Genomic DNA, 26896 nt, shown 5'->3' with positions numbered 1-26896 from the left:
TCAGTTTTTAATGGAGTCCGAGTTAGTCATTTTACTTTTGTTACTTTGTATATACTACTTTGGGTACTTTAAGTTATTTGTTTTGTATGTCTGTTTTCCTTGTCTAGTCTTTGTCCTTAGATTACATTCTTTTGATTTCTGCTAGAATCTTGTTTCCTTTGGTTTCTCTCTAAAATGTCACTGACGGGAAAAATGTAGGTCAAAGTAACCTTATTCTTAATGAATCCTGTTGAACTAACAAAGACCAAACAACATGTGAAGAATCAATGCTACACCCATGTCTGGTGCCTGAAAAATGGATCTACCGGCGAAACAAATTCGCGCCAAAGGAGAATGCGTGTAATTGTGCCTTAATAACTAACACAGGGGCTTAAGTTCTCCCACTACATACATGCAGCCCCACTGGTATATTGTAGGTAATATACTGTTGGCATTGCATATTTGATAGTGGGAGCAAACCCCTGTGATTACTAATGAATCACATAGTTTTACCATAGACCAATCAACATATATTGTATCTGCTATTCAACGTCTAGCAGCTGAGAAATTGGCCTGAAGGCAAGGAGCAGAAAAAGAGGCAACAGCAGTTAAGGAGGTCGTGTGAAAGGGAAACGAACTTCCCAATTCAACGTTTGAAACTACTAAGATACACATGACCTTCGTGTATAATGCATTTCCTGTCAACAATGTTATGAATACAATTTTTCGTTATCTTAGGACTGATGCATTTTATTTATCAATGTGTTTGGAAGATGTTAAATATTAAATTACAAATCAATGTATATACAATGATTCCATTTAGTAAGGGACGTGTACACAGGGTACATGAACATATATTCGAGACCCGGCCAAGCATGGGGAATTAACTACCATTTTATGAATGTATACTGGAATAAAGAATAATGGATTACATTCCAAACTGTTTCACCTCTGGTAGGTAGGTGGGGAAGCCAGGAAAGAAGCGAGAACTGGGCGTTAGGGTTCCGGAACAGGACGTTTTTATGCGGAGGGGCGGGTGATGGGAGTTCAAGGAGTGTGAAGAGAGAGAGGACCAGGAATCACTTATTCCTATCCCTCCTGCTACCTCTTATAATCATGATTTTTTTATTGTCAATCTGAAAATTATTGCGGGGCTGTCCTCAATGTTACTTTGTTACTTTGCGCCAAGTAAGGAAAGTCGAGTGAATTGATTTTTACCTGAAAAGCAAGCTTCCACACTGAGTAATCATGTTTTACTATAAAATACAGAACCATTCATACACATACCAAGTTTGTGTGTATTGTCATAAGATTGGTCACATAGTCTGTGACTGTAACACTCGAAAACGAGACCTTAAGAAAACAGTCAACCAACATGGTAGCATGACTCAAAGTAGTGGGCACCAACTGGTTAATATGTGTTGGTCAAAGTTCCGCTTTTTTATGCAACGCTTAAGAGTATATGGTAATTGTAATTCACATTTTAATCCGTTATTGATGGTGCCATTCAAGTATGAGCTTTCAAGTAAAATTACCAATCATCATTCAGTGATAATTGTCCTCCCCTTCATTACCCAAATTAGTACACAAATGACATAAAACATATTTTCAAACAACCGTTAACTTACGTTTATGTACATTAAAAATGCTTGCCATCATGTGATATGATTATACCTTAACACACAAAGTTTAAAGTATATCTTTTGCATGTTCGTCTGTCCAAACATACACATTTCCCTTCATTACTGGATGAATGTATTTGCACTTCATATGCTATTAGAGTACCATGTAAACAAGTGTATTTCTCCCGGACATTTAGGTCAAGGCTAAAGCTGGTCTGTCTGGCTGTTTGTCTTTATTACCTTTTCTGCAACCCCTCCTACAATATGAGATGAATTCCCTTGAAGCCTTGCGTACTGATTGACTATCATGTGAACATAATCATAATCTCAGGTATTTTGGTTGTGGCAACTCTCTATTTGTCCGGTTGTCTGTGTGTTTTTACGAACAACATTCGAACTTCTCCTACATTACTTGATGGATTCCATTGAAACTTTATATACTATCATTACACTACAACTACAGTACGTGCGCATGTGCATATCATGAAGAATTTCAGTTGGACAAATAGTTCTTTGTAAAATTGTAAAAAGGGGATTTTTTTTTTAATTTCAGAACTTCTTTTATATCATTCGTTATTGTCTTATTTTTGAGTATATCGTAATTCAAACAAGCTGTTTCGTGTGTCCTAGCTTTAATATGAACTCAAGTAATAAATATATATATATAATATATCAAGTCTAGTTAGGTGGAAAATTGCCACTCCTACCCATGAAAAACAAAAACATCATGAACTAAAATGAAAACGAAACACGGAGTGGGTAAAGGCTGTGAGGTCTATAATTTTGAAACGTATGAAAATTTTAAGTAGGTCAAGGAGTGTCAATGTTATATCCATTTTCAAAGACCCCGATGTAGCAAAAACATTATCTACTTTACATGAAAAATATGTTGTCGTACCAGCATACACAACTAAAAAAAACCATTATTTTGTCTGCAAAAGGTATTACTCCAATGTTTATTATCAGAAGTAGGCGCAGAGAGTAATATCAATAATAAGACCTATACTGGAACTACTTTCTTGAAAAAAAGATAGTTGAAAACCATAAATTTGTGCTATCCTTTTTTAGTCTTTCTACCAAAGTCGATGATTGTGATCTACCGTCTATGTACTGGATTCCTCAATTTCACAAGAATCCATACAAACAATTCTACATAGCTAGATCTACAAATGTATCACAAGATCTCTTTCAAAACTTCAAATTTTATACTCACAGCTTTCAAATTCCAAATTTATCTTCCAAAATACTGAAGAAGAAGTTTCCAAAATGGTGGAGTTTTTTTATTGACAATATATTTGTCCAGTGTTGTGGCCGTCTAAAACAGTTCGGCATACCAATAGGAACAAATTGCGCTCCTTTACTTGCTACCCTGAAATTACGGATTGTGTGCTCTTTCTAGAAGAAGTGGTAATTCATTATCTGAGTGCAATGAATATCTTCGTGTAAATCTGTTTGCAATACCCAAAGTTCTCATTTAATTATAAGTCACAAGCCCATCTAACAAATCTGTATCGAATCAATATCAGAATGATTGCTTGCCTCAGTCTTTCAGCACTTTATTAACAATACAAATATTTTAAAATGTGGAATTGTCTTTCTTATGACTTTATTATACTTTCGACTATTTTTGTTATATATATACATGTATGCCGATTTTAAGTTATTTAAGCATTTTTAATGTGTCACGAAAAACACATCTTTAGTAGTAAATGGGGTATGCTCAAAGAAAAATCATTCTGATAGCTTCATTGTAAATTGCACAAAATATCTGTGCGAGATATTGAAACTCATGAAAGTTTGTTAAATACGATAATGTGACTTGATCTGTCTTGTAATTTCGCCGTCTTGGCAAATCTAAGCAGTCCAAGTGTTAGTCCAAGCTCAATCTATATACGTGATTTGTTTTCTATGACGCTTTTGAGTGTAAAAAAACATTAATTTCAGATCAAATCGCCACTTGACAAGCATCAGGAAATAAAAGCTGAGAAAATATTCTTTCTGAAAGACAAAGACATATTTAAAACATCCATAACTTCTATACAAAACAAACGTTTCCTACCCAAGACGTTGTTTAGTTGCTTTTCAAAAAAAGAGAATGTACTCTTCTATCACTAAAGATAAGTATACTAATTTAGATTTGCTAAAACAACAAGAACATGTCGTTAAATAACTGATGTTTGAATACAGAAGCAAGAGAGACAGAATAAAATAAAGCAACGTGTTTCCGAAGTATCATTGTATTTACTTTTATACATACGATTTTTGTCCGAATGATGTAACAAAAAAAAAACACAAAAAAAAAAAACAAAAAACAAAAAACAAAAAAACACTACGACTGTGACAAATATACCGACTATCACAGTAGTACATGTTACTATAAAAGTTGCTTTGGGCCGAATCTTCACCGGTCCTTGTATTCAAGGAACTTAAAAGATGGCATGAATACATTTTGTACTTGGAGCTAAGTTGAACTAAGGGCAACACATACGGATTCATAAGGAAGAACATGTTGAAATCCCCTCACTTTGAAAAGAAAATGTATCTGTGATTATATTTTCCAATTAAAAACGAATTTCAAATAGTATACCAAAACCCTTTTACACGTCTCCTGTATCTCAATCATGGACCCGCCCTGAATATAGTGCAGGGAAAATCTTATTGTTAAGTAGTTAAGTATGATTCTTTTTAAAAACAAGGCACAGGAAGATTCATCATATTTCACGAAAATCATATGGAACTGTTCAAATGCATTTGTTACGTCCTATAAACAAAACATTTCTTGTGTGAATGTACATAGAATGACTTTCCTTGTTATAATTTCAATAACTACAATATTTACCTGGTGCATATAATTCTATGTAGTCCTTTAACACAAATGCATGTTTCGTGTGTTTACTTCACATATTTTACCTTTACAGTCATGGTTCGTAGAAAGGTAATGTCGACTGAGGTCGATAGATTATATCAAACACTAGTCCATTTCGTGTTTTATTAAACTTTAAAAGTGAAATAGTATGGTCGTCTTCTTGTCAAAAAAAATTAAAAATAACTATCAATGTGTAGTTTAATGACCTTGCATGTGTTAATCATGCAAGGAGTTAAACAAATTGTAACAGTAATATAGGCTTTAAAATCTTGCAAGAAAGTACACTGTAAAAACAAACAAACAAACAAACAAACAACAACATAACATTAAGTAAATGAAAGATAATCGAAGTACATTACTGCTGCTTTGTAGTTTTTTTGCTATACCATTGATGAAAATATTAAACAAAATGGGGCTAAGAACATCACCCCGTTTAACGCCTCGACTTGAGATAAATGGTTCGCTAAGTCAATCAGGAAATTTTATCCTCGCGCATATATTTGAATAAATGGAGTCTATAATATTGAATATCGTAATAGGCATTTTATGTTGCAAAAGTAAGAAAAAAAGCCCAATTCTTCAAACACTATCGTATGCCTTACGTAAATCAATAAAGGCAGCAAAACCATTTTTTTTAGATTTATATGTGTCTATTATGCTTTTTGATGTTAAAATATGATCAGAAATACTTTCTTGTTTTTTTTTTAATGAAATCAATTTGATTTTTACTAATTATATCAGAATCTGTACAAAAACTAAAAAGCCTATTGTATGTGACCTTTTAAAGTACTTTGCCAAGGTTTGAGCTGATAGATAGCCCTCTGTTATTATTTGGGTCAGTTATTCTTTCTATTTTTATATAGAGGAATTTAAAGGTCTTCATTCCATAATTTGGGAAATTCATCTTTTTAAAAATAAAATTGAACTATTTTTAATTGGTTTTATTATGTTGGGACATCCAAACTTTATCATTTCTTTGGAAATTAGATCCGTATAACAGTTATCCTAACTATTTAGTTTTTTTTTTCTTAAAATGGTCAATAAATTCATCAAGAGGTGTATTATCCTCATTGCCACAATATATATTATTATTAAGTATGTTTATCATCGACCAGAAAGGGGATTTTATCCAAACAATCATTATTTCAAATGCCAATTCTTTGTTTTAACATTTTTCCTCATACTTGCAACGTCTCCTGTACCATGCACGACAATATTAGAAAGCCTCTCTGTACTCTGCATTATATGGAAATTTATTAACTAGTTTTATATAGTTCTTAACAAAATTTTGTCAGTTCAGTACAAGATTCGAAAACCAGGACTTTCTTTGTTTTTCCCTTCTTTTATTTTTAGGCAATTTCTTATTTTGGATAAATTTAGCACATTTTCTGACATTATCCAGCAAAAATGAATTTAAATTTTCGACAATTAAATATGAATCTGCAAAAGTCTTGTCTAAAAATTATCTGCATTTATTCAGTGATTCATCACTGTTTATATTTTCCTTGTAAAGTTCTATTACATCTATTGAGCGACCGTTTACCGCTTTTGTTATTATGTTTGAGGTCTAGGTTGTTCCGTTGCAGAGTATTGTCTATTTTATAAAAGAAATATCATCAAAATTTGTATGATCATTGTCATCATGAAGCACATAATGAGGTTGTGTATTGGTATACACATTAAAATCACCCTGTATTATTATGTCTCCAAATTTTCTATATTCTGCAATGTCTTTTTAAAAAAATATAGAAAAATATAATAGTTCAATTGAAACATCAACATTAATTATTGCCTGCCCTGCGTACCTGGAATATAGGGCAAACATGTAATTTAAGTGCATTTTACTTCATTACGCATGAAATAAAACCCAAAATGAAATGTGTTTTGATAAATTCAAGCCACAGAATATACAAGAGCAACGTCATTAATCAAAAACAAAAAAACAAAAAAACAAAAAAACATTAAAAAAAATCGTTATCACAAATCCACTTCCGGTAGAGGATAAAACAAATCTTACCTCTCCAGAAATTGGCATCTGATCTTTGTAATTATTATTGACCACTGCATAACGGTTTTAATTTTTGCTTGCAATATGCAATATTCAAACTATAAAAAGCACCCGTCACACTGTCAATCGAGAGAGGTCGATAATATAAGTCAAGTACTAGAGCTAGACGATGAATGTAGTGAACCACTTATTGTCCATTCTTGTTACTCCTTCAATGATTACAGCAGAACTATATATTTTTACGAACAGACATGGTGTCTAACCAAACAATACGAAGCAGGGGCAAATCACGTTGAAATGGGGGGATGCTATAGTAGGATATTATTTACTAATTGTGTCAATTTTACACGTGAAAATGACAATTTTTCTCAATATAAATGAGGACTGCCACCCCCTCCTCAACCAAATTCCCGATCGGCGAATGCGAAGTAATGTTTCAGTAGTTTTGAGCAACAGTTTATTCACCTTATCTATCATCGAAGTGAACACATTACCCTTCGTCGGTAATACATGTACAAATTAAAGTAGTATTTGTTTTATCACATTCTTTTGATTTCCGCTGGAATTTTTGATACCTTGATTACTCTTCCCCTTGGGCTTTTCGATAAAACGACAGTAGACTGAATCACTGTATACGACATCCCACCGTAGCTGATGCTAAATATGATAATTTTTCGCAAAATTGACTATTAAACACATATTTCCTCCTTCAAGTGTTTTTCTTGGTACTAGCAGTCCAGAATGAAATAATTCATGCTATAGTTTTAGTTAAATTATACAATCACAGGGAGTTTTAAATAATGGTAAGAAATTAACTCATTTTTAAATGTGATAATGAAATATTTTTCTTAATTACAAGGAAAAACACGTAATAAATTCCCGATACGGCATTTGTCGGTGAAAGACTAACCAAGGGAACCAAGGTTATAGCAAAAATATGTTTAAATACACTTTAAGGATGTTGACTTGAGCGAAATGGCAGAATGAAAGTTTACTGTTCTGTTTTAAGATCAAAGAATTGCAATTACGAAATAACCGAACTAATAAACAATAGGTAATAGTGAAAAGGAGTAATCAAGGGAACCAAGGTTATAGCAGTAATCAAAAGAATGTAATCCAGGGACAAAGACCAGACATGGAATACAGACATACACAACAAAGAACATAAAGTAACTAAAATCATACATACAAAGTAAGAAAATTAAATGAGCAACTCGGACTCCACTAAAACCTGGGAGCATGGACCAGGTGCACCGGTAGGGTAAGCGTCCTCTGCTTTTCTAGAAACACCCGCCGAGTTGCTCATAAAACGTCAAGTCCGGGGTAGACAAACGAGGAAAGGAAAACTATGACAAAACTATGACCCGTTGAATAAATCAGTTTTCATGGTGCTGATGGATACACCATAACAAGTTCATGATTACGACGAAAAAAATTCTGTAGTGATTACTTCAATCTTGTAGCAACATAGCCCTGTTCCAGAAGCCTATTTGTTAGAGTTCTAGCGCGATACAAAAAGTCTGCGTAGTTTGTTCTGAGCATGCGCCTATTAGACATGGACGTGTAAATTTTGCTCTCCTACCTGTTGAGCATTATTGTAGGATAACGTACATGATGGAAGTTTGATAGTTGAAACTTATATAATTAACTGTCGGTTTAGTATAAATATTGCAATTATATACACATTTGAATTATTTAAAGTTCTCCTGAAAAGATTTTTGTTGCACGGTCTAAACAAAAACAAACATCAAATATGGCCGCCTCCTTTGTTCAAGTGAGCGGACATGATCCTGACATGCTGGTGTCTAATTCTCAACCTACTATCAGTTTATCATCATCTAAATCGAATAAACGAACTATCCCAGACAGTCCTGATCACCTTCCTGTTACTCAAAACCCCCACTTCAAAAAATATTATTTATGACGAAAATATTGGTGATACCGCATACGGAGACGACGATAAATGTAATTTGCTTAATAAATACTCCAGTCTAATTTCCTCTCTGGATGACGAGAATGTTCCTCTTCCTGATTTTGAAGAAAAGACAAACATTGTCTTAACATAACTTGAAATAAATAAATCTGAAATCGTAGACATAATAAAAATATTAGATCCCCATAAAGCATCTGGTCCTGACATGATAAGTCATAGAATGTTGAAAATATGCCCCGAAAAAGTGGCAGTTCCTTTAAGAATTGTATTTAAGAAATCCCTAGAACAATGTAAGTTTCCCACAGGCTGGAAAATTGCAAGTGTAATTGCGATCTTTAACAAAGGAGACAATTCTCTTCCATCTAATTATAGGCCAATATCCCTGGTAAGTTGTGTTGGAAAAGTGATGGAACGCATTGCTTATAAGCATGTGTTTAACCTTTTACAAAGAAATAAGCTCATTTATGAATATCAGTCTGGGTTTCTTCCAAAATGTTCAACAGTTCATCAACTAATATAAATTTATAATTGTATTTTAAATTCTTTAGAAAATAAGGAGGTAAGTTGTTTTGTGTTTTGCGATTTTTCAAAAGCTTTTGATAAAGTATGGCATCATGGGTTATTAAAGAAAATGAAGTCATATGGTATATGTGGAAATTCATTGAATTGGTTTCAAATATATTTAGACAATAGAAAACAAATGGTAGTAATCAAACAATCGTCTTCGCAACCTTGCAACGTTACAGCTGGTGTGCCTCAATGCTTAGTTTTATGTCCTCTGTTATTTATAATATATATCAATGATATTGCTGAAAATCTTTTGTCCTTATGTAGAATATTTGCAGACGACACGTCTCTGAGCTACTCTGATCGTGACTTATCACACATAGAGACAGTGATTGGTCATGACCTCAGAGAGCTAAGTGATTGGTCCAAAAAATGGCTCATGTCTTTTAATCCTGAAAAAAGGGAAATTATGTTGTTTTCTAATAATGAAACTCCCGAAATAAACTTTGTATTTAATGATAAAAATATACCAATTACAGATATGCATAAACATTTAGGTGTAACATTTAGTAACGATGCAAAATGGAATAATCATGTTGAATGTATAATCAAAAATGTATCAAAACATTTAAATGTATTACGGAAACTTAAGTATAGTTTAGGAAGAAAGAATCTTGAATCACTATATCTTACTTTTATTCGACCGTTATTTGAATATGCATGTGAAGTTTGGGACATTATGGGCGTGTGTTATTGCAATGAACTTGAACAATTGCAGCTAAAGGCTGCTCGAATAGTAACAGGACTTCCAATCTTTACTAGTGCACGAATCATTTATTGTGAAATCGGATGAGAAACTCAAGCGGAAAGACGACAAAGAAGAACACTAGAGTTGTTCTATATTATTCAACATAATAATTCTCCAGAATATTTATAATATTTGATCCCGCCAACAATTCAGAGTACAACAGTTTACATCTTACGTAATGGAAATGACTTGATACATCTTTTTCGTCGACTGTCTTTGACACAAGACTCGTTTTTACCATCAACATACGGTTATGGAATAAACTCAATTTGTCTATTCGTAACATTGAATCTATAGGTAAATTTAAAAATGAATTAAAGAGGAGTAAATCAAATCCAGAAAACAGAGTTCCTAAATATTTCGAGTTTGGAAATCGAAAATTCAACATTATTTTAACAAAAATACGATGTTCGCCTTCCTTTTAAATTATGATCTCTCGAGAGTTAACATTATAACTGATCCATCCTTCCGATGTGGTGCTAGCATTGAAGATTCAAATCATTTTTTCTTTGAATGTCCTCACTATTCTGATATTAGAAACAGATTCCTTATTCATCTAAATTGGTTACCGGAAAATTGTCGAGTAAATTTAAGTACCTTAACGTGTGGTCACCCGGCTCTTACCGATGAGCAAAATGCAATAATTTTTAGTCATGTGTATAATTATATAAAAGGATCTAAGAGGTTCCATATTGTATAATCAGTATCATTTATACTGTAAGTATATTTGTAACAACCACATACATCATCACAATATTTGCTAGTTATATCATGTCAATATTATGTTTATATATTTATTGTATTGTTTTGCATGCTATCAATATGTATTGTTACACACTGTATATGGGAAAAGACTTAATAAGTTTGTCTAACTTGTGTCTTATCCCTTCTGCAAAATTACGCAAATAATTAAAAATAGTTGGGAATTTCAAGTAGCATTCGTGGTTAATACACACCAAAGTGATCAGAATATTTGGTTCGCAGATAAAATTGTTTTTTGGGTTTTGTTTATTTACGTAAACAACACAGAATTAAATGCTATATATTAGAAATATCTATAAAGTGGACCTAACTATCTGCATTTTAACTTAGTGGGGTGCGCCAATTCGACTATTTTCCTGCGGTAGTGAACGATAAAAGGCTCTGGCGACTGCTTTATCAATTCTGATCTTCGATCTAAATTGATAAAAAATACTTTATATTTTTGTTAATATTTTACTGTATTTTTTTATAATATGTTATATGCAATATGTTTTGGATATATAACACACAAAAAACTGCTATGTGTTCCTTATATTCTATTTTTAGTAATAGCGGCCTTGTTTTTCCGCGGATCAAAAATCCCGGTATCAATTTTATGTTAAAATACCCTTTGATACAGAACCCAAACCACATATTTTGGTAACCTGGATATACACATTTAAATTATCATAGAAACAAAAATCAAACTTTTTTTATGAGTATGGAAATTAAATAATCTAGTCACGGTTATGATGCAAATTAATAATCTGGACATGCACTAGGCTGAAAATAAAATTTCTGACCTGAAAAAAAAATCCAGGCCCAACTCCCTCACAGCACTTATATTTCCTTATACAATTTATATGAGGCCTAAAGAAGGATTTGCAATAAAAAAAACATTCAGGATTTAGAAATGCATAAATCAGACATTATAAGCCTCTGCCTGATTTTTAGGCAGGGTTGTACAAACAGAAAATACCCTTTTAACTACACAAACAATGCATTCAAATAAAATAGGGAAAACACCTCGCCTTTTAAGGAAGTTATATCAAGTACTTATATATTTTAACATTGACTTTCCTTGTTATAATTTTTTCGTGACATTAAGTTCTATATCACTCAGAATAAACCTTGTTTGGACATATTCCAATATGTTTTTAGTGGAAAGTAATTCTATTGATATAACAAGGACAATATTTTTGGGAAATTATAGTTTATTTATAATGTTATTTATACTTATAATTTATACATACTATAGTATTCTTTGTACCTAAAAGTAAACCAATCAATGATAACTTCCTCCTTTCAAAGAAAAAAAACTTCCTGGTGCATATGATTCTAAGTAGTCCTTTAACAAAAATGCATGTGTCGTGAGTTTACTTCACATATTTTTCCTTTGCAATCTTGGTTGGGGCTGGACAAAGTTGTATGCATCGTGTTCCGTTTGGCATTCTTTCTGACCGGCTTTCCACATTTGTAGAGAGGTAATGTCAACTGACTTCGATAGATTATATCAAACACTAGTCCGTTTCGTGCTTTATTAAACTTTAAAAGCGAAATAGTATGGTCGTCTTCTTGTAAAAAAAATTAAAAAATCACTATCAATTCATATATTAATGACCTTGCATGTGTTAATCATGCATGGAGTTAAACAAATTGTAACAAGTTTTGAAATATAGGCTTTAAAAATAAAGATACTAAGAACGCGCCATCTTGCAAGAAAGTACACTGTAAAAACAAACAAACAAACAACAACAAGACACAACATTAAGTAAATGAATGATAAATGAAGTACATTACTACTGCTTTGTAGTTTTTTTTACTATACCATTGGTTAAAATACTAAACACCATGGGGCAAAGAACATCACCCCGTTTAACGCCTCGACTTCAGATAAATGGTTCGCTAACGCCATTAGGAAATTTTATCCTTACATTTGTTCCTCATAGTTGCAACGTCTCCTGTACCATGCACGAAAATATTAGAAAGCCTCTCTGTACTTAGCATTATATGGACATTTATTTTACTTGTTTGATATAGTTCTTAACATAATTTTTCAGTTCAGTAGAGGATTTGGAAAACCAGGACTCTCTCTATTTTTTCCCGTCTTTTATTTTTAGGCAATTTCTTATTTTGGATAAATTTAGCACATTTTCTGACATTATCCAGCAAAAATGAATTTAAATTTTCGACAATTAAATATGAATCTGCAAAAGTCTTGTCTAAAAATTCTCTGCAATTATTCAATGATTGATCACAGTTTATATTTTCCTTGTACAGTTCTATTACATCATCAGACCAAACGAATTTGCCATACAAAGGGGCTAAACCACCATGTTGGTCTTGCCCAAGGGAGCACTTTGTTAACACACTACAGGTTATAGGATTGTGATCAGACAGTGATGTAAAATCATTGACTTTAAAACTACATATAACATTGATAAAACTTAGTGATATAAGTGTGTAGTCTACTACACTACATCCGTTGTAAGTTATGCAGGTTGGTTTGCCGAATAAATCTCCGGAAAATCTTTCATTTGCGATTTTAAGGCCTGTTTCCTAACATCTATTGAGCAAACGTTTACCGCTACTGTTAGTATGTATGAGGTCTAGGTTGTTCCTTGGCAAAGTATTATTAATTTTATCAAAATTTTTATGATCATTGTCATCATTAAGCATATAATAAGACTGTGTATTGGTATACACATTAAAATCACTCCGTATTATTATGTCCCCCAATTTGCTATATTTTGCAATGTCTTTTAAGAAAAAAAAATAGTTCAATCGAAATATCAAAATTTATTATTGCCTACCCTGCATACTTGGAATATAGGACAAACATGTAATTTAAGTGCATTTTACTTCATGGCGTATGGAATAAAATGTGTTTTTATAAAGACAAGAGACGGAATATATAAGAGCAACGTCATTAATAATGTTTTCATCATGCAGATATAAGGCAAAGATGAAGATGTAGAAGAAAAAAATGTATGAAAATACAAATAATAGTACATGCAATCCTTATAAATCTAAATGTCATTTTTGTTTAGCAGGTATTAAATACTTTGTATCATATCCTTAGCAAAACATTAAACATGCTACTTATTTATTTGACAAAAATCCAAGACGGGAAAGGAATCATGACCATCGCCACTATACGTCATCTAAGTTACATGATGTCTCCATAGATGGTCTTCCTCCTTTCATACAATAACTTCTTGGACTTCAACACATTAGAACCAAACTTTATTCTATACCTCTCAATTTACTACACTTCCTTTACAAAACAAGTCTTGACACTCCTGTTTCTGACCCCACCTCATCATTATAAACACGTGTTGCCATCATTTTGGAAATTGGTTTCCACAGACTCTTTAAACCAGTTTGTGTGAAAAGTCAAGATGAAGAAAAACGATCATTTCTTCCACTACCGTTTGTCAACAGAGGTATAGATGCAATTAATTTAAATTAATAATCCAGCATGTTAAAGTTTGTGGTTACTTTTATATTGTTGATCAAGCCTTGTTACCAATCTAGAACGAAATGTGAGTATAGATATTCTTCATACATATGTTTCACATAGCTTTATTTTTGTTACTCAAATGTGATTTATCACAGGAGGCACGTTGACACAATTAATTATACTGTCAAACAATTTGAAATACGCAGTATTAGAGCGTGTCCTAAAAAGCATTCCAATTATATTTCCGTCTCTCTCTTTGTTGATATGCTTATTAATATCAATTGTCAAATCACTTTTATCATCAATAATAATAATGGTGCTGATGGATACGCCATTACGATCCACGAGTTCATGGTGACGACCATAAAAATTCTAAAGTGATGACTTCAATCTTGAAGCAACATAACCTTGTTCCAGAAGCCTATTTGTTAGAGTTCTAGCGCGATACAAAAAGTCTGCGTAGTTTCGGCAAGCTCTGGCATAACGTATCAGTTGTGATATGAACAATCCATATGGAGGAGCCAAAGGGATGTTGCCACAGATGAAAGGAAAGTTGACAATTCTGAATGAAGTCATCACGTTTGTCCTAAAGTTTGGTCAATAGTTTTCCTTTACCATCGATTACTAAGTGTGTAGGTCAAGATATTAGGCTGCCTTCACAGTGTCTGTAGTATCTTTTATCTCAAGTTCTTTTGGGTAGAGGCGATGTATCAAATCCCCGAAATTAAGATTGCTTAAAGATAACACGTCATCTATATAGCGGAAACAATATTCTTTCTTTTTGATCAAATCAGTTATAAAGTCAGCCTCATAAGAGTGAAGGAATAGGTCAGCTAGTAAAGGAGCACAATTTGTTCCCATTGTCCACACTGGACAAATATGTTGTCGATTTAAAATTCCAGCATTTTGTAAACATCTTCCTCTGTATATTTGGAAGATTATTTGGAATTATTTCTTACAAAGTATGAGGAATCTCTACCAAGAACTATATATTTGTATCTAGGTGTACCATCTTATTTTTAAAAAAAACAACGATGTATAATGTTTTTAAGTCGGGATTTTAACTGAGTATGGGGAATAGAAGTATACAGTGTTGAAAAAGCATCGGTTTTAATGCTATTATATTCAGATAATAGTCTTGAAATGATTGTCTCCAAAAGATCTTTTGAATTTTTCAGGATCCACATTGAATTAATACCACTACGGGAGTAACAAGTGTTGTGGTAGGACTGTAGACCCTCTTTGACAGTTGTGGGTATAGAAGTTAAAAATTTTGAAAGAGGTTTGGTGGTACATTTTGCAGATCCAGCTATGAAACGTTGTTTGTATGGATTCTTGTAAAGTTTAGGAATCCAGTACATAGACGGTAAATCACAATTATCGTCCTTGGTAGAGAGCAAAAGAGGATAGCACAGATTTATGGTTTTCCACAATCTCTTCTTTGGAAAGAGTTGTAGCAGTGTAGGTCTTATCACTGCTATTATGTTCTACGTCCACCTCTGATAATAGACATTGGATATAAAATGTTTTGCAGACAAAAAACAATGTTCTCTTGGGCTTTGTCTGCTGGTACGACAACATATTTGTCATGTATAGTAGACAATGTTTTTGCTACATCGGGGTCTTTGAAAACTGATGTAGCCTTGGCACTCACTGACCTACTTAAAACTTTCATTCATTTCAAAATTAAAGACCTCACGGCCTTCAACCACACTAACAGAAAATCAATGTCTACTTGTTCTCATTTTATCCATTTTCTTGCATAGTCCTCGACGGCATCCATAAGATCTTTAATGTTATAATTCCAATTTATGGAGCGTGGTTCACGGTACTTGGGACCTTTAGAAAGGATATTACGCAGAGATTCGTTTTCGATAATGGTTAAATATCCCGTAACGACGTGACCAGAAGGACCATATTTGAATGGGGAGGTTTTGCAGGAACAGTCAGGTGGTTTAGCCTTGAAGTCCTCAATCTCGAGATCCTGCAATAGCCTTTTATAACTGAAAATTTTGGATGCGATGGGTGAAGTATAGAAATATGAAATAATTGGTAGATAGTTGGCTGGGAAATGTTCTTAAAAAATGCAATTTGGAATGCAAATGGAATTTGAGGGTTTTTAAATACATAAAAACAGTTTATGTCAACATACTTTTTGAAATATGATATAATAGTATGAGCTACCTTTTGTATGTACAAATTTATCTACTTTTGTCAACTCTTAATGTTTTCATTATGCAGATATAAGACAAATATGAAGATATACCACCCCACCCCCTTTTTCCAAAAAAAAAAAATGTATGAAAATACAAATAATAGTACATGCAATCCTTATGAATCTAAATGTCTGTTTTGTTTAGTAGGTACTAAGTACTTCGTTACATATCCTTAGCAAGACATTAAACATGCTACTTCTACCACACTTTATAAACAGTTAATATTTTTTTGCTAATTTGTGATTATCTGCACCAAAATTTCTACGAAACATTTAGAGGTATGCTTTGATCTTCACCCTAATTGTGAAGATATAGCGAAATGATTTGCATACATTCACCAAACAGAGCACCGAAATATGATAGATAGACAAAGGTTTTTGAATTTCTTTCTCCATTCGCATAATTGAGATTTTATTTCTGTTGTTTTTTTGTTTTTTTTTAATATGTACACAATTAGTTTTCTTTAAAATAGGGTGTTACTACAGCGACATAATCCAGCATGTTAAAGTTTGTGGTTACGTTTATATTGTTTATCAAGCCTTGTTGCCAATCTAGAACGAATTGTGAGTGTAGTCATTTTTCATTCATATGTTTCACATAGCTTCCAATTTCTATAATCGTCTTACATGCTATATGTAATTGTTTAATGCGAGTTTGCTTTACTATCTTGTTCTTTAAATTTAATGTTGTCATTGATTACGATTACGTTGGATTTGAAAATAACTATGAATTAATTAAAATATTTGGAACATTTTGCTTATGTTTTTTTTTTTTTTTTTTTTGTATTTATCACAAGGCCTTAAATTCTTTTATTTAATAACAGGTAACATTTTATTTTAAAGTCAAGTAGAGCATCAACCTTCACCAATTTATTAAACCACATAGATTTTTAAAAATATACAAGTCAACAGATACCATTTGAGGCTTTAATATTTCCATTGTTATCATAATGTAGTGATAAATTAACCAGAATTACATGTGTATAGGATATTTGTAAAAATAAATGATTGTTTGTCTATCCCGGACTTGACTTTTTTATGAGCAAATTTGCGGGTGTTTATAGAAAAGCAGAGGACGCTTACCCTAACGGTGCACCTGTTCCATGCTCCCAGTTTTTAGTTCAGAGCGAGTTGCTCATTTGCTTTTGTTACTTTGTATGTATGATTTAAGTTACTTCATTTTGTTTTGTTGTGTGTGTCTGTTTTCCATGCCTGGTCTTTGTCCCTGGATTAATTATTACAATGATTGAAGAAATGTAATCAATGACAGCTGATTAACCATAACAATTACACTTACCCCATCTTTTTGGGGTCTGAATACTACTTGACTCGAACAAAGAACGATTTTGTTTTACGTCCCCACTAGTCATGCACGTGTCCAATAAAACAAAGCCCCCACCCTATACACACACACAAAAATAAATAAATAAAATAAAAAAAGCCAAAAAATAATAATAATAAACAAACAAAAACAAACAAACAAACTAACAAAATCTAAAGAAGGAAATCTGATCTTTAATTGAATGCGTATTGTCTTGTATATAATGTATATCGAGTGGTTTTGAAGTGTGCAGTGTTTTTTTGAATTGCATTTTGAAATCATTACAATATGATAGGTAAATAGAGAACAGTTTAAAAAGTGGCTTTTTACAAAAAGTGCACACAACATGACATTTACGTCGTCTTTATATCTATATATGCCTTATTTTTCTGTCGAAATTTCTTAGCAAATGTGGTGAATATAGAAACAGTTTACACTCCGGCATTGCGAGATGTTGTGCTAAATTGTTCCCGGAGTCATCATCATGAAATAAATATCAATAATGCCTCGATGTCATGGGATCGTGTCCTGAATGGCAGTATGAATACTACTAGGTTATTCGATGGTATCCAATTTAATCCAGATCTACCGAAGAACAAATATAAACTTGTTGGAAATATAAGCGACCGTGCATATAGTCTCTTGATTATTAATATTACTCACCAGGATGAGGCGTCATATAGATGCTTGGAAGTTCTAACGAATGATTCATTGATAAAGACAACTAAATATAAATTATTGTTAACAGGTAAGCTGTATCAAATATTTTCTTTCTTTATTTTCATAAATCTAAAATCGGTCTAACAGAAATGCATTTGATAGGATTGTGTTACAATGACTTTTGCAAAACTCATGTACAGTACTATAAAAAAAATGGTAAAACCGGACATCTAAATTTAAAAAAAAAGGTCTATGTCATATGCTTTTAACTGGTTCTGTACTTATTTTATGGACAAACACTAAACACAAATATCAATCTTATTAGTATTGGACATTTTGATATGTTGAACATGCATTTCACTGCAAACTGTGATAATTACCATATCAATTTAAAAATAAAATGAATGATACACGAAAAACACACAGTTATATATGTTGTCAGGATAATATTTTACCTTGAATATGTATACGATCAGAGATTTGACTTAATGAATGTGCCTTTACTTTAGTGTACCTGTTCAATTCTGCCATGACGATAGAAATTAAACATGCGGTTTTTCACACAAGACATCAACACGGAATTTCAGGAATTGTTCAAAGCCGTTGTGTGCTGATGTTTATATGTTTATATACAATTGGAAAACGCAGCTGTATATGCTTAGATTTATAATATTTACTTCCATTAAAACTGAATGTAAATAACAACCACATTTTATAAAAAAAACATGTTCTTGGAGCTTGCAGATCAAAATTACAGCATAAAATACTGGTACATTGTATGTTACCATGCTTTTTACGTCAATATATCCGATTAATTTGAACTATAGATTTTCTGTAGATACTTATTTTAGAATAAAAAGAAAGTTATTAATTAATCACTTTTCCAGAGCTTCCCTCAAATTTGACAATACATAATTACATAAATGGAACAATTAATGGGATGGAAGGAATACCCCTCGACCTCATTTGTACTGTCATAAGTGGGATTCCGAAAGAAACTTTGCATTGGTTCGAAGAAAATATTGAACTCGTCAATGGAAGTTCGTCCCAAGTGGTATATAAAACTGTTCCTCAACCCATCGATAATGGCAGAAATTTGACCTGTACGGTGCATCATGATTTTATAGACAATCCACTACTGAAAACCGTAATGTTGAACATAAAATGTAAGTTCAAGTTCTAGCACAAACTTTGAGTACATTAAAGAATACAATAAACTTCATACAAGGCATGTACTTAATTTGTTTGAGCAATCAAGATTGTAATCAAAATATCAAAGGTACATTGATTTTTATTTCTTTTTTTAATATTTAGTCATTGATTTTCCTCAGACAAACCACAAGTGGAGATTGAAAATATAGATGTCATTTTTGAAAACGAAACAATATCACTGAGATGCTTGTCAGATGCTAATCCACAGACTACTGCTACATTTTGGTCACATGAAGGCAATACTATAGAAATGTGCAACTCATCATCCTGTGAATACACCTTTAAATCGCTACGGCAACACAGTGGAATTTATAAATGTGTAGCAAGAAATGAATTGGGGGAAGGTGTCTCGGAAACAGAAGTTGTCGTATACTGTAAGTATTGATACATTTTACATTTAATAGATATTCATCTTAAAAAAAATCAAACTTCCTTGTATGTCTTACGTGTGCATTGAATCTGAAAGAAGTGGTGGAATACAAATTAAAACTAAACAAAATAAGCTTTCATTTAATACCTTAAATTGCCATTTGGTTATATATTTTAGATCCTCCAAATGTTACTTTGAGTAACATAAACAGTACACTAGAATGTCAACTGGAGGGTTTACCTACAAACTATTCATATCTAAGTTGGCAACATTACACAGAATCAGGAAACCTTATTCGAACACTTAATGGGTCAAAATATGTCAACGTTTTGGAAAGTCATACAAAACCATATAAACTATCAGGAATATATGAGTGTACTGTTTCTAACGGTATACCCGATTATCGAGGAAGCAAAAAACAGACTGGTAATATTTTGGTAAAACTATCAGGTATAATGTAAATATATTCATTTCATACAATCCTTTCAACTATACATTCAATGGATATGTTTGTTTGTTGCCCGGGCAGCAACATTTAAGCTATATTCAGCCAATCGAAATGGAGCAACCACTTTTAAATGTTAGTCTATCACATCAATAACCTCTATTTTCGATGAAAACGACGAAAACCGTTCTGCCAGAAAACAAAATTAAACTAATATCATTGGGTACATACACATTATAAATGGCAATAATCACAATTCCAAAAACAAGTACATGTAACACGGAACAGTAATTATTACTATATTTCTTTATAATTGTGATGCTTTTTGGCTTAAAGCAAAATGAATGGTAAACAAAACCATTTTTTTATGTAGACGTTCCTGAAATTGTGTCTAATAGTAGTGATACACAGTATGGAAAGTTTGGTTCTGATGTACAAATAGATGTACATGTATACAGTTACCCAGAGATAAAGGTAATACATATAGATAAAAATGGAACGAGACAATGGCAGCCTAACATAATTGTAACTAACGGAACTCTGGTCAAAGAACAGTTGTTTGGAAAATCAACCTGGATCAGTTGTTCAACGGTTTCTCTGTATATAGGAAAATTAGACAAGGATGATTTTACGATTTACAGATTCGAGATACGGAATGCAAAAGGGTACAGAGTGTTCGACGTCATGCTAACCTCAAAAGGTTAGTTGCAATTTTTTTTACTTTACTTACAATATGAAAATTCTTGTTTTATATTTGTTGGCAGAAAATGATGGTTGACGTCTGGATTTAGTATATCTTTTAATTCTTAAGATAGCTGCAAATTAAAAAAAAATCTACGGGGTGTAAGAAATACCGATAAATCCCATGCGAAGTCTTTCCTAGATTATTTGACCTATCAACAATTCCAATTACAAAATTGAGCATTTGTTTTTAAAAAAAAGATTTAGCTTTCGAGAATATCTATATATGTATGATCGATTAAAATAATTGGTAATCGATAATAAAACATATATGGCACTAAAGATTGCAAAAACAGAACAGTGTTATAAAGATTATATAAAGTTTGATTTATCATTTTTTTATACAAACCATGATCTTAACGATAACAAGAAACCTTGTGTTGTTGTGTTTGTTTTAATTTTTATTTACTTCTATGGGGATTTTGCTTTTGTTTGATCTAAAGTTTGTGGTTACATATGTAAGTCACGATATGACTTTTTTTTTCAGATACCCCACAATCACCACTGATAACTGCAGTAAGGTCAAGTAAACTAGAATTGTTTATTTCCTTCAATAGTGGTTTTAATGGTGGCTTACCTCAGTCTTTTACAGTACAGTTTAAACGTGATAACGAGTTAAATTGGACGGAATCAGACGTCATTAGCGACAACAATAGCCAATCTTACCAATATCGCATTAACGAACTTTCTCCAGGTACACTCTATCATATCCGGGTCTATGCTTCAAATAGAGTAGGCAAGAGTTTATACTCACGGGTATGGCAGGTACGCACACTGGGTAAGTATTTACAATATAATTTACATTACGATAGAAATAAAAATTATAGTGTAGTTATTGAATCCGCAACTTAAAGATCTTTTTAGATATTTGGTCATTTGTACGATGTGCAGAACAAGAGCATGTCAATGCATTGTTAAAGCCATGTTTGGCTCTAATCATTCAAGGATTATATACACGTTATTGTTGATGCTTTTGCACACTGGACATCTCTGATATTTTTTTCTGAATTTATTTTTGTGTAGCTGTAAACACTGTTTTGGTTATATTCTCATTAATTCTATAAATTTGAGCTGTATTTTTAATCATTATTTCAGAAGATAATCATAGCAAAATGAGTTTTCACGGTGTGGTAGCTGGATCAACTATCTTTGTTGTAGTTGTTGTAATTTTGACTGCTGTTGCTTGCAAAAATGGTAAGTACTTTTATATCATCTTAAAACATTCAAGTATATGGCTCATACATTTTTTTCAATGTTTTTTTTTCATAGTAACTTTAGATTTTATGAAATTGGGCAACATGCAGTACAGCATAGATACCCAATTTACGCTCTTTTGGTTTGTCAAATTCATGTAAAAGTCTTATCCAAAACTTTCATAAAATTAACACTATGTTGTTGCGTTATTATCTGTTTAGTTGTCATGTTTCACTACACACTGCTGAAATTCAATGTGATACTAATATGTTTCCAAATATTAAGTAGCAAATGATTGTCTGCAATAGGAATTATATTGAAAGCAACACCGTTGGAAATTCATAACGCACTTTAAGTAATTGACCATACGTAATTGGTAGTGAAATGCTAGGTATAATATGAAATTTCTTCATTTTACCTATAATAAGAACATCCCCTCTTCCATCTAAATCTTCTATGAAACCTACAAATAATCGGTGTCTCGACATAGTTATCTAGAGAATACAGTATGCAACAAAACCCGTAAGATATTCTTTACATAGATTAGCGAATGGCCTTATTCTATTCTTCGACAATGACGTTTTCTCTGATGATTTTGAAACAAGAAAGAAATAGTTTGCAAACTACATTAACAAAAAAATATATGTTGAACTGTTCAACAAAATAACTCGCATGTTGTATTTCAGAGAAACTAAATTGCAGTAAATTCACGCCTGGGTAAGTAAATTGATTCTATTAATAAACCTTTCCAAATATATAATATAATATATATGTAAATAATAACTATTGGTTTCATATTGAGTGAAAATTGGCTATCGCAAAATTTCAACATCATAATTATATAATTATAGGGTTTTTGATGATGTGGACATTTAATAAAACGAATTTATATTTTGCGATATTCATTGTCCAATAGGTTTAAAACCTCTGTTTCTGTGATTTGGTTTGAATATTTTGGCAACTTGACATTTGGCATATGTTATGATGGAAAAGCCATTGTCCACTTATGACGTTACTATAACTGTCGACAGAACATCGTTAGAATCGTCTCAACGTCGCTAGTACACCATCACAGAACAGCGAGTTGCAACAGTAATTTTTATTTTTATATCACTAGTTCGAATCACATTGTCCATGGTGTGCTATTGCAAAAGTGGTAAACGTCGTCCAGGAAGTAGATAAATCAATCGAATAGTAAAGGATGTGAAATGAAGAATGATGGACTGTATTAGAGCACTTATTTTTTAATATATAACCTAATATACTGTCGTCCAAACCATAAAAAAACAAATCGAAAAGCAGAAGGACACAGAAAGTTGGATATGCAGAAAGAATTGCAAACACGAATATTAGCAACCAGACAATATTTTAAAATGAACCGCTTAGAACAATATGAACGCGGAATTGATCGAACAACGCTGCTTGTCATTGCAACGCCTTCGACATTTTCGTTATATACTACGCTGTTCTAGGTTATGTTGCGCTAAGATTAAATCTTAATCACTTACTCACTGTTCATTTATTTTTGTTTCTATGTACCTGTGTTTTGCAAATCAGAGGACGCTTAACCTACCGGTGCACTTAGTCCATGCGCCCAGTTTTTTTTTGTGGAGTCCGAGTTGTTTATTTGCTTTTGTTACTGCGTATGTATGATTTAGTTACTTCATGTTGTTTGTTGTGTATGTGTGCTTTCCATGTCTGGTCTTTGTCCCTGGATTATATTCATTTGATTTTCGGTATAATATTGGTTCCCATGATTATTCTGCCAACAAAAAGATAAGGATTCGCTACAAAACACATTTGTAGAAATCGGCTTGAGACCGGATAATATGAGGTTATAACAACATTACTCATATTTTTATTTCCGTCTATAATTGCCATACTGAAGGGAAAAGTCATTCCCAGCATAACAACAGTATATTTGTGTGTTTCGATCTATTTACCTTTCGTTTTTATACAGATATATGAACGAAAACTATTATATTTCGTCAAGTATAATTTGCAGAAATATTTAATTACAGGATAGGTAGCCTCCCCCAGGAACATCGCAGTAAATTACATTTTTGCGGTCAAACGTCTCTACTTACTTGAACATTTATTTTATGTCTAACTCTTTAGCATCTTTACAGAATTAACATTGATATTTTTTTTCTTAGTAAAATAATTTGTGGTTACTGACCTGTACTTAAACTGAATATGACTAAATGTTTTGCAATATATATTAACACTTATACGTACTACATAATGTTAAATATAACATTATAGTACTTTTGTTTATAAGAATGCTATATCAATGTAACAAAAAAGATCCTACTTATATAATATTTTCCTTGCATATGAATGTTTTTGACATTTTTGACCTACTTACGCTGAATATTTCTTCCCACTGATTCACGAGAAAACACTAAATACAAGATATAAAAAGAACATTAGAAATTTTTTAAAAAATATATATTGTATTTTTTCATAATCCTTGAATAACATTTTCTTTTGCAAAAGATGGTTTTAAACAACTCATCTTGTGCTCATTATAGGGAATGTCAAGTCATGAGCGACAGCTAACATTTCTTGAATGAATATATATAAAAAAAGCTTTAATCGTAAATGTTTTCAACCAGTCTGCGGCTACTTTAACTATAACTAAAACTAAATAAGGAAGTTTTTGTGTATTGTATTGAGTTCAAGTGTCATGTTTAAGAAGTATTTCAATCAGAATAACTATTTGATGTGTCTTCCAATAAAAATGAAATTATAACCGATGAATGCAGAATGACTGTGGTGCTAATGTACAGTTTTTGATGTAAATGATATTTATTTTTGTATAGATAAACACAATACAATTTAACACAAATATCGCCTTTGTAAAATATATATTATTCATATAACATTTGCAACTTATAATGATAATATAATTCCGTTTTTTCCCGAAGTTCCACATGCAAATATATCTGTTGAAAACGAGATGTACCAATCGGACAATAGTTTAAATCATGTTGACAATGACCAGGAGGATAACCCACATTATCAGCAACCTGATCATTTTCAATTTAATGGTATGTTTTAACACGTCTAGTTCAGATATTGATTAGCTATACGTTTAATTTACCAATTTTTTGCGGGTGCGCCGGTAGGGTAAGTGTTTTCTACTCTTGTAGAAATACCTGCAGAGTTGCTCATAAGAGAGGAAATACCGATTTTATTATCTTATTAAATATACGTGTTCAAGAGGAATTGCCAAAATATTCTAAGTGGTTATTTTTTTTTTATTTTATTTTATTCTTATTTACTTTGGGGGTTGGTGTTTTCCTATATTGACTGATATTTTATCTCATTGAAATTTATTTAATTCATAGATTTCGTCGTTGAAAATCAGTTGTACCAAACTCATGAAGGTTTGATACTAGATGAAAGACAAACTGGAAATTCTGCCATAGCGCAAGACAATGGTTAATTAAGAAATAAACTTAGCCACAATGATTATGCAAAAAAAAAAAAAAAAAAGAAAGAAAAAAAAAAAAAAAAAAAAAAAAAAAACACACGTAAGAAGAGTTTGAACTTCCAGTTTACTTTTAAAGTCTTACACTTTTCTTCAACAAGAAGGAGACTTTTACTCCTTATCAAAGTAATCGTTTTCATCCATTACCAATAACTGCTTCAGCTGTGTAGATAAATCACTTCGCTTGAATTGATTGAACCATTTCTTTTCATTCTGTAACATTTAAACACTGGTTAATGATAAAGTATATTGTCGTGTTAAGACAATTGTCTTTGAACACGTTTTCTGATTTGTTGTAAATGTTGAAGATTATTATAAAAGCTTTGTTTTGGCATTACATAATTTTGTGATGGTCATTGTTCATTCTTCGATGACAAGAAAAACAACAAGTGACTGCAATATATTAAGATATGATCTACTATAATAAGAACAATTTCAAAATTGGCAATGGAACAAAAACGGAATTCTTTTTTGCATTTTTCTAAATATGTCATAATAGATCAGTACGTGGTATATCCATATACCCAGCGGGTATCATCACTCGACCAATATCCGACAAATGGATGATACATAAGCCGATATTCGTAATGCCATGTAATAATATATATGTAACGCAAGTACATAGAAAAAATACACAATAAATGTCATTGAATTTAAATCACTTTATTGTTTATTTTGTTTTTGTTTTTTGTTTTTGTTTGTTTTTTTTATAGAAAGGACCACCAATTATAACAATTATGGACAGACACACAGCCAACACGTACGTTTGAATTTAGAGTAAATTTTGGAAACCGTAAATCATATTTTGAAACTTGAAGGTATTTGGAATACGAAAAGAAAACAACTGACAAAAATAAAGAAAAGTAGACCTAAGATGTAACGAAGCAAAAAGTGTTATCACCACCTGGCCTCAACAAAATGAATCTAGTTTAACGGAAAAGTCCCTTTTTATTGATTTTCTGAATGCAATGGGTTGAAATGAAATTTACAAACATGTAATTGACTTTCGTCGCGGATGAATTCTTCACACCGCTCGTCTGTATTGGTAGTAATTTCATCTTCTCTTTTTTCGTAAGGCAATTAACTCAAATGAATCAAACGTCGACAACGAATATTCTACAAGTGAAGATGATGATGACGATTTTATGTCTCTTGACGGCATAGTGGATTACAGAAAAAGTGCTCAAAGAGTTGTGTGAATCAATAAACCAAACAATTTATTGTATGATTTGAAACTGTTTACATGATTGAAGTCATATTTGAAAGCTGTGCCAATAAAGGAAGCATAATATAATACATTTATTATTATTAGGTT

The 26896-nt window shown here is 32.0% G+C and overlaps 2 protein-coding genes and 1 long non-coding RNA gene across 16 annotated transcripts in view; 1 reads left to right on the top strand and 2 right to left on the bottom strand.

Moving 5' to 3' along the window:
- Positions 1-1292: 1292 nt before the first annotated feature.
- LOC148599325 (uncharacterized) lies at positions 1293-4775 on the bottom strand. The gene is made up of 3 exons (XR_015917760.1): positions 4441-4775; positions 2815-3599; positions 1293-1858 (listed from the first exon to the last, which is right to left on the bottom strand). It is a non-coding gene; the product is annotated as an uncharacterized LOC148599325 (long non-coding RNA).
- A 2429-nt stretch (positions 4776-7204) lies between these two features.
- LOC148599324 (adhesion molecule nephrin-like) lies at positions 7205-26891 on the top strand. Of its 12 annotated transcripts, none has more exons than XM_088557528.1 (15): positions 11731-11948; positions 16616-16706; positions 17870-18211; positions 19011-19289; positions 19455-19709; positions 19883-20155; positions 20524-20850; positions 21484-21669; positions 21987-22085; positions 22772-22802; positions 24107-24135; positions 25016-25138; positions 25439-25531; positions 26295-26341; positions 26658-26891. In XM_088557528.1, exons 2-15 carry the CDS (start codon positions 16643-16645, stop codon positions 26778-26780), a joined length of 2271 nt encoding a protein of 756 aa, XP_088413654.1. In that variant the 5' UTR covers positions 11731-11948; positions 16616-16642; the 3' UTR covers positions 26781-26891. The 12 variants fall into 12 exon arrangements, 6 of the variants coding, with proteins under 6 accessions (XP_088413655.1, XP_088413654.1, XP_088413653.1 ...); XM_088557526.1 differs by having other exon boundaries at positions 11733-11948; positions 21379-21669; XM_088557529.1 differs by lacking the exons at positions 11731-11948; positions 16616-16706 and adding an exon at positions 7205-7278 and having other exon boundaries at positions 21379-21669.
- The window catches only part of LOC148599323 (uncharacterized), a 39194-nt gene continuing 21379 nt past the window's right edge, over positions 9082-26896 (bottom strand). Inside the window, exon 11 of one of the 3 annotated variants that reach the window (XR_015917758.1) lies at positions 9082-9367. The gene's annotated coding sequence lies outside the window, so the exon portion shown is untranslated. Of the gene's footprint in view, positions 9368-24423; positions 24490-25666; positions 25795-26896 lie in introns of those variants that run through there. The other 2 variants (XR_015917757.1, XR_015917755.1) reach the window with 2 other exon arrangements.

This window comes from Perna viridis, chromosome 13, assembly GCF_037379345.1.
Source record: "Perna viridis isolate PV_CMFRI_1.1 ecotype Kerala chromosome 13, ASM3737934v1, whole genome shotgun sequence".
Classification (NCBI taxonomy): Eukaryota; Metazoa; Mollusca; class Bivalvia; order Mytilida; family Mytilidae; genus Perna; species Perna viridis.
This window is presented reverse-complemented; position numbering and strand designations above follow the sequence as displayed.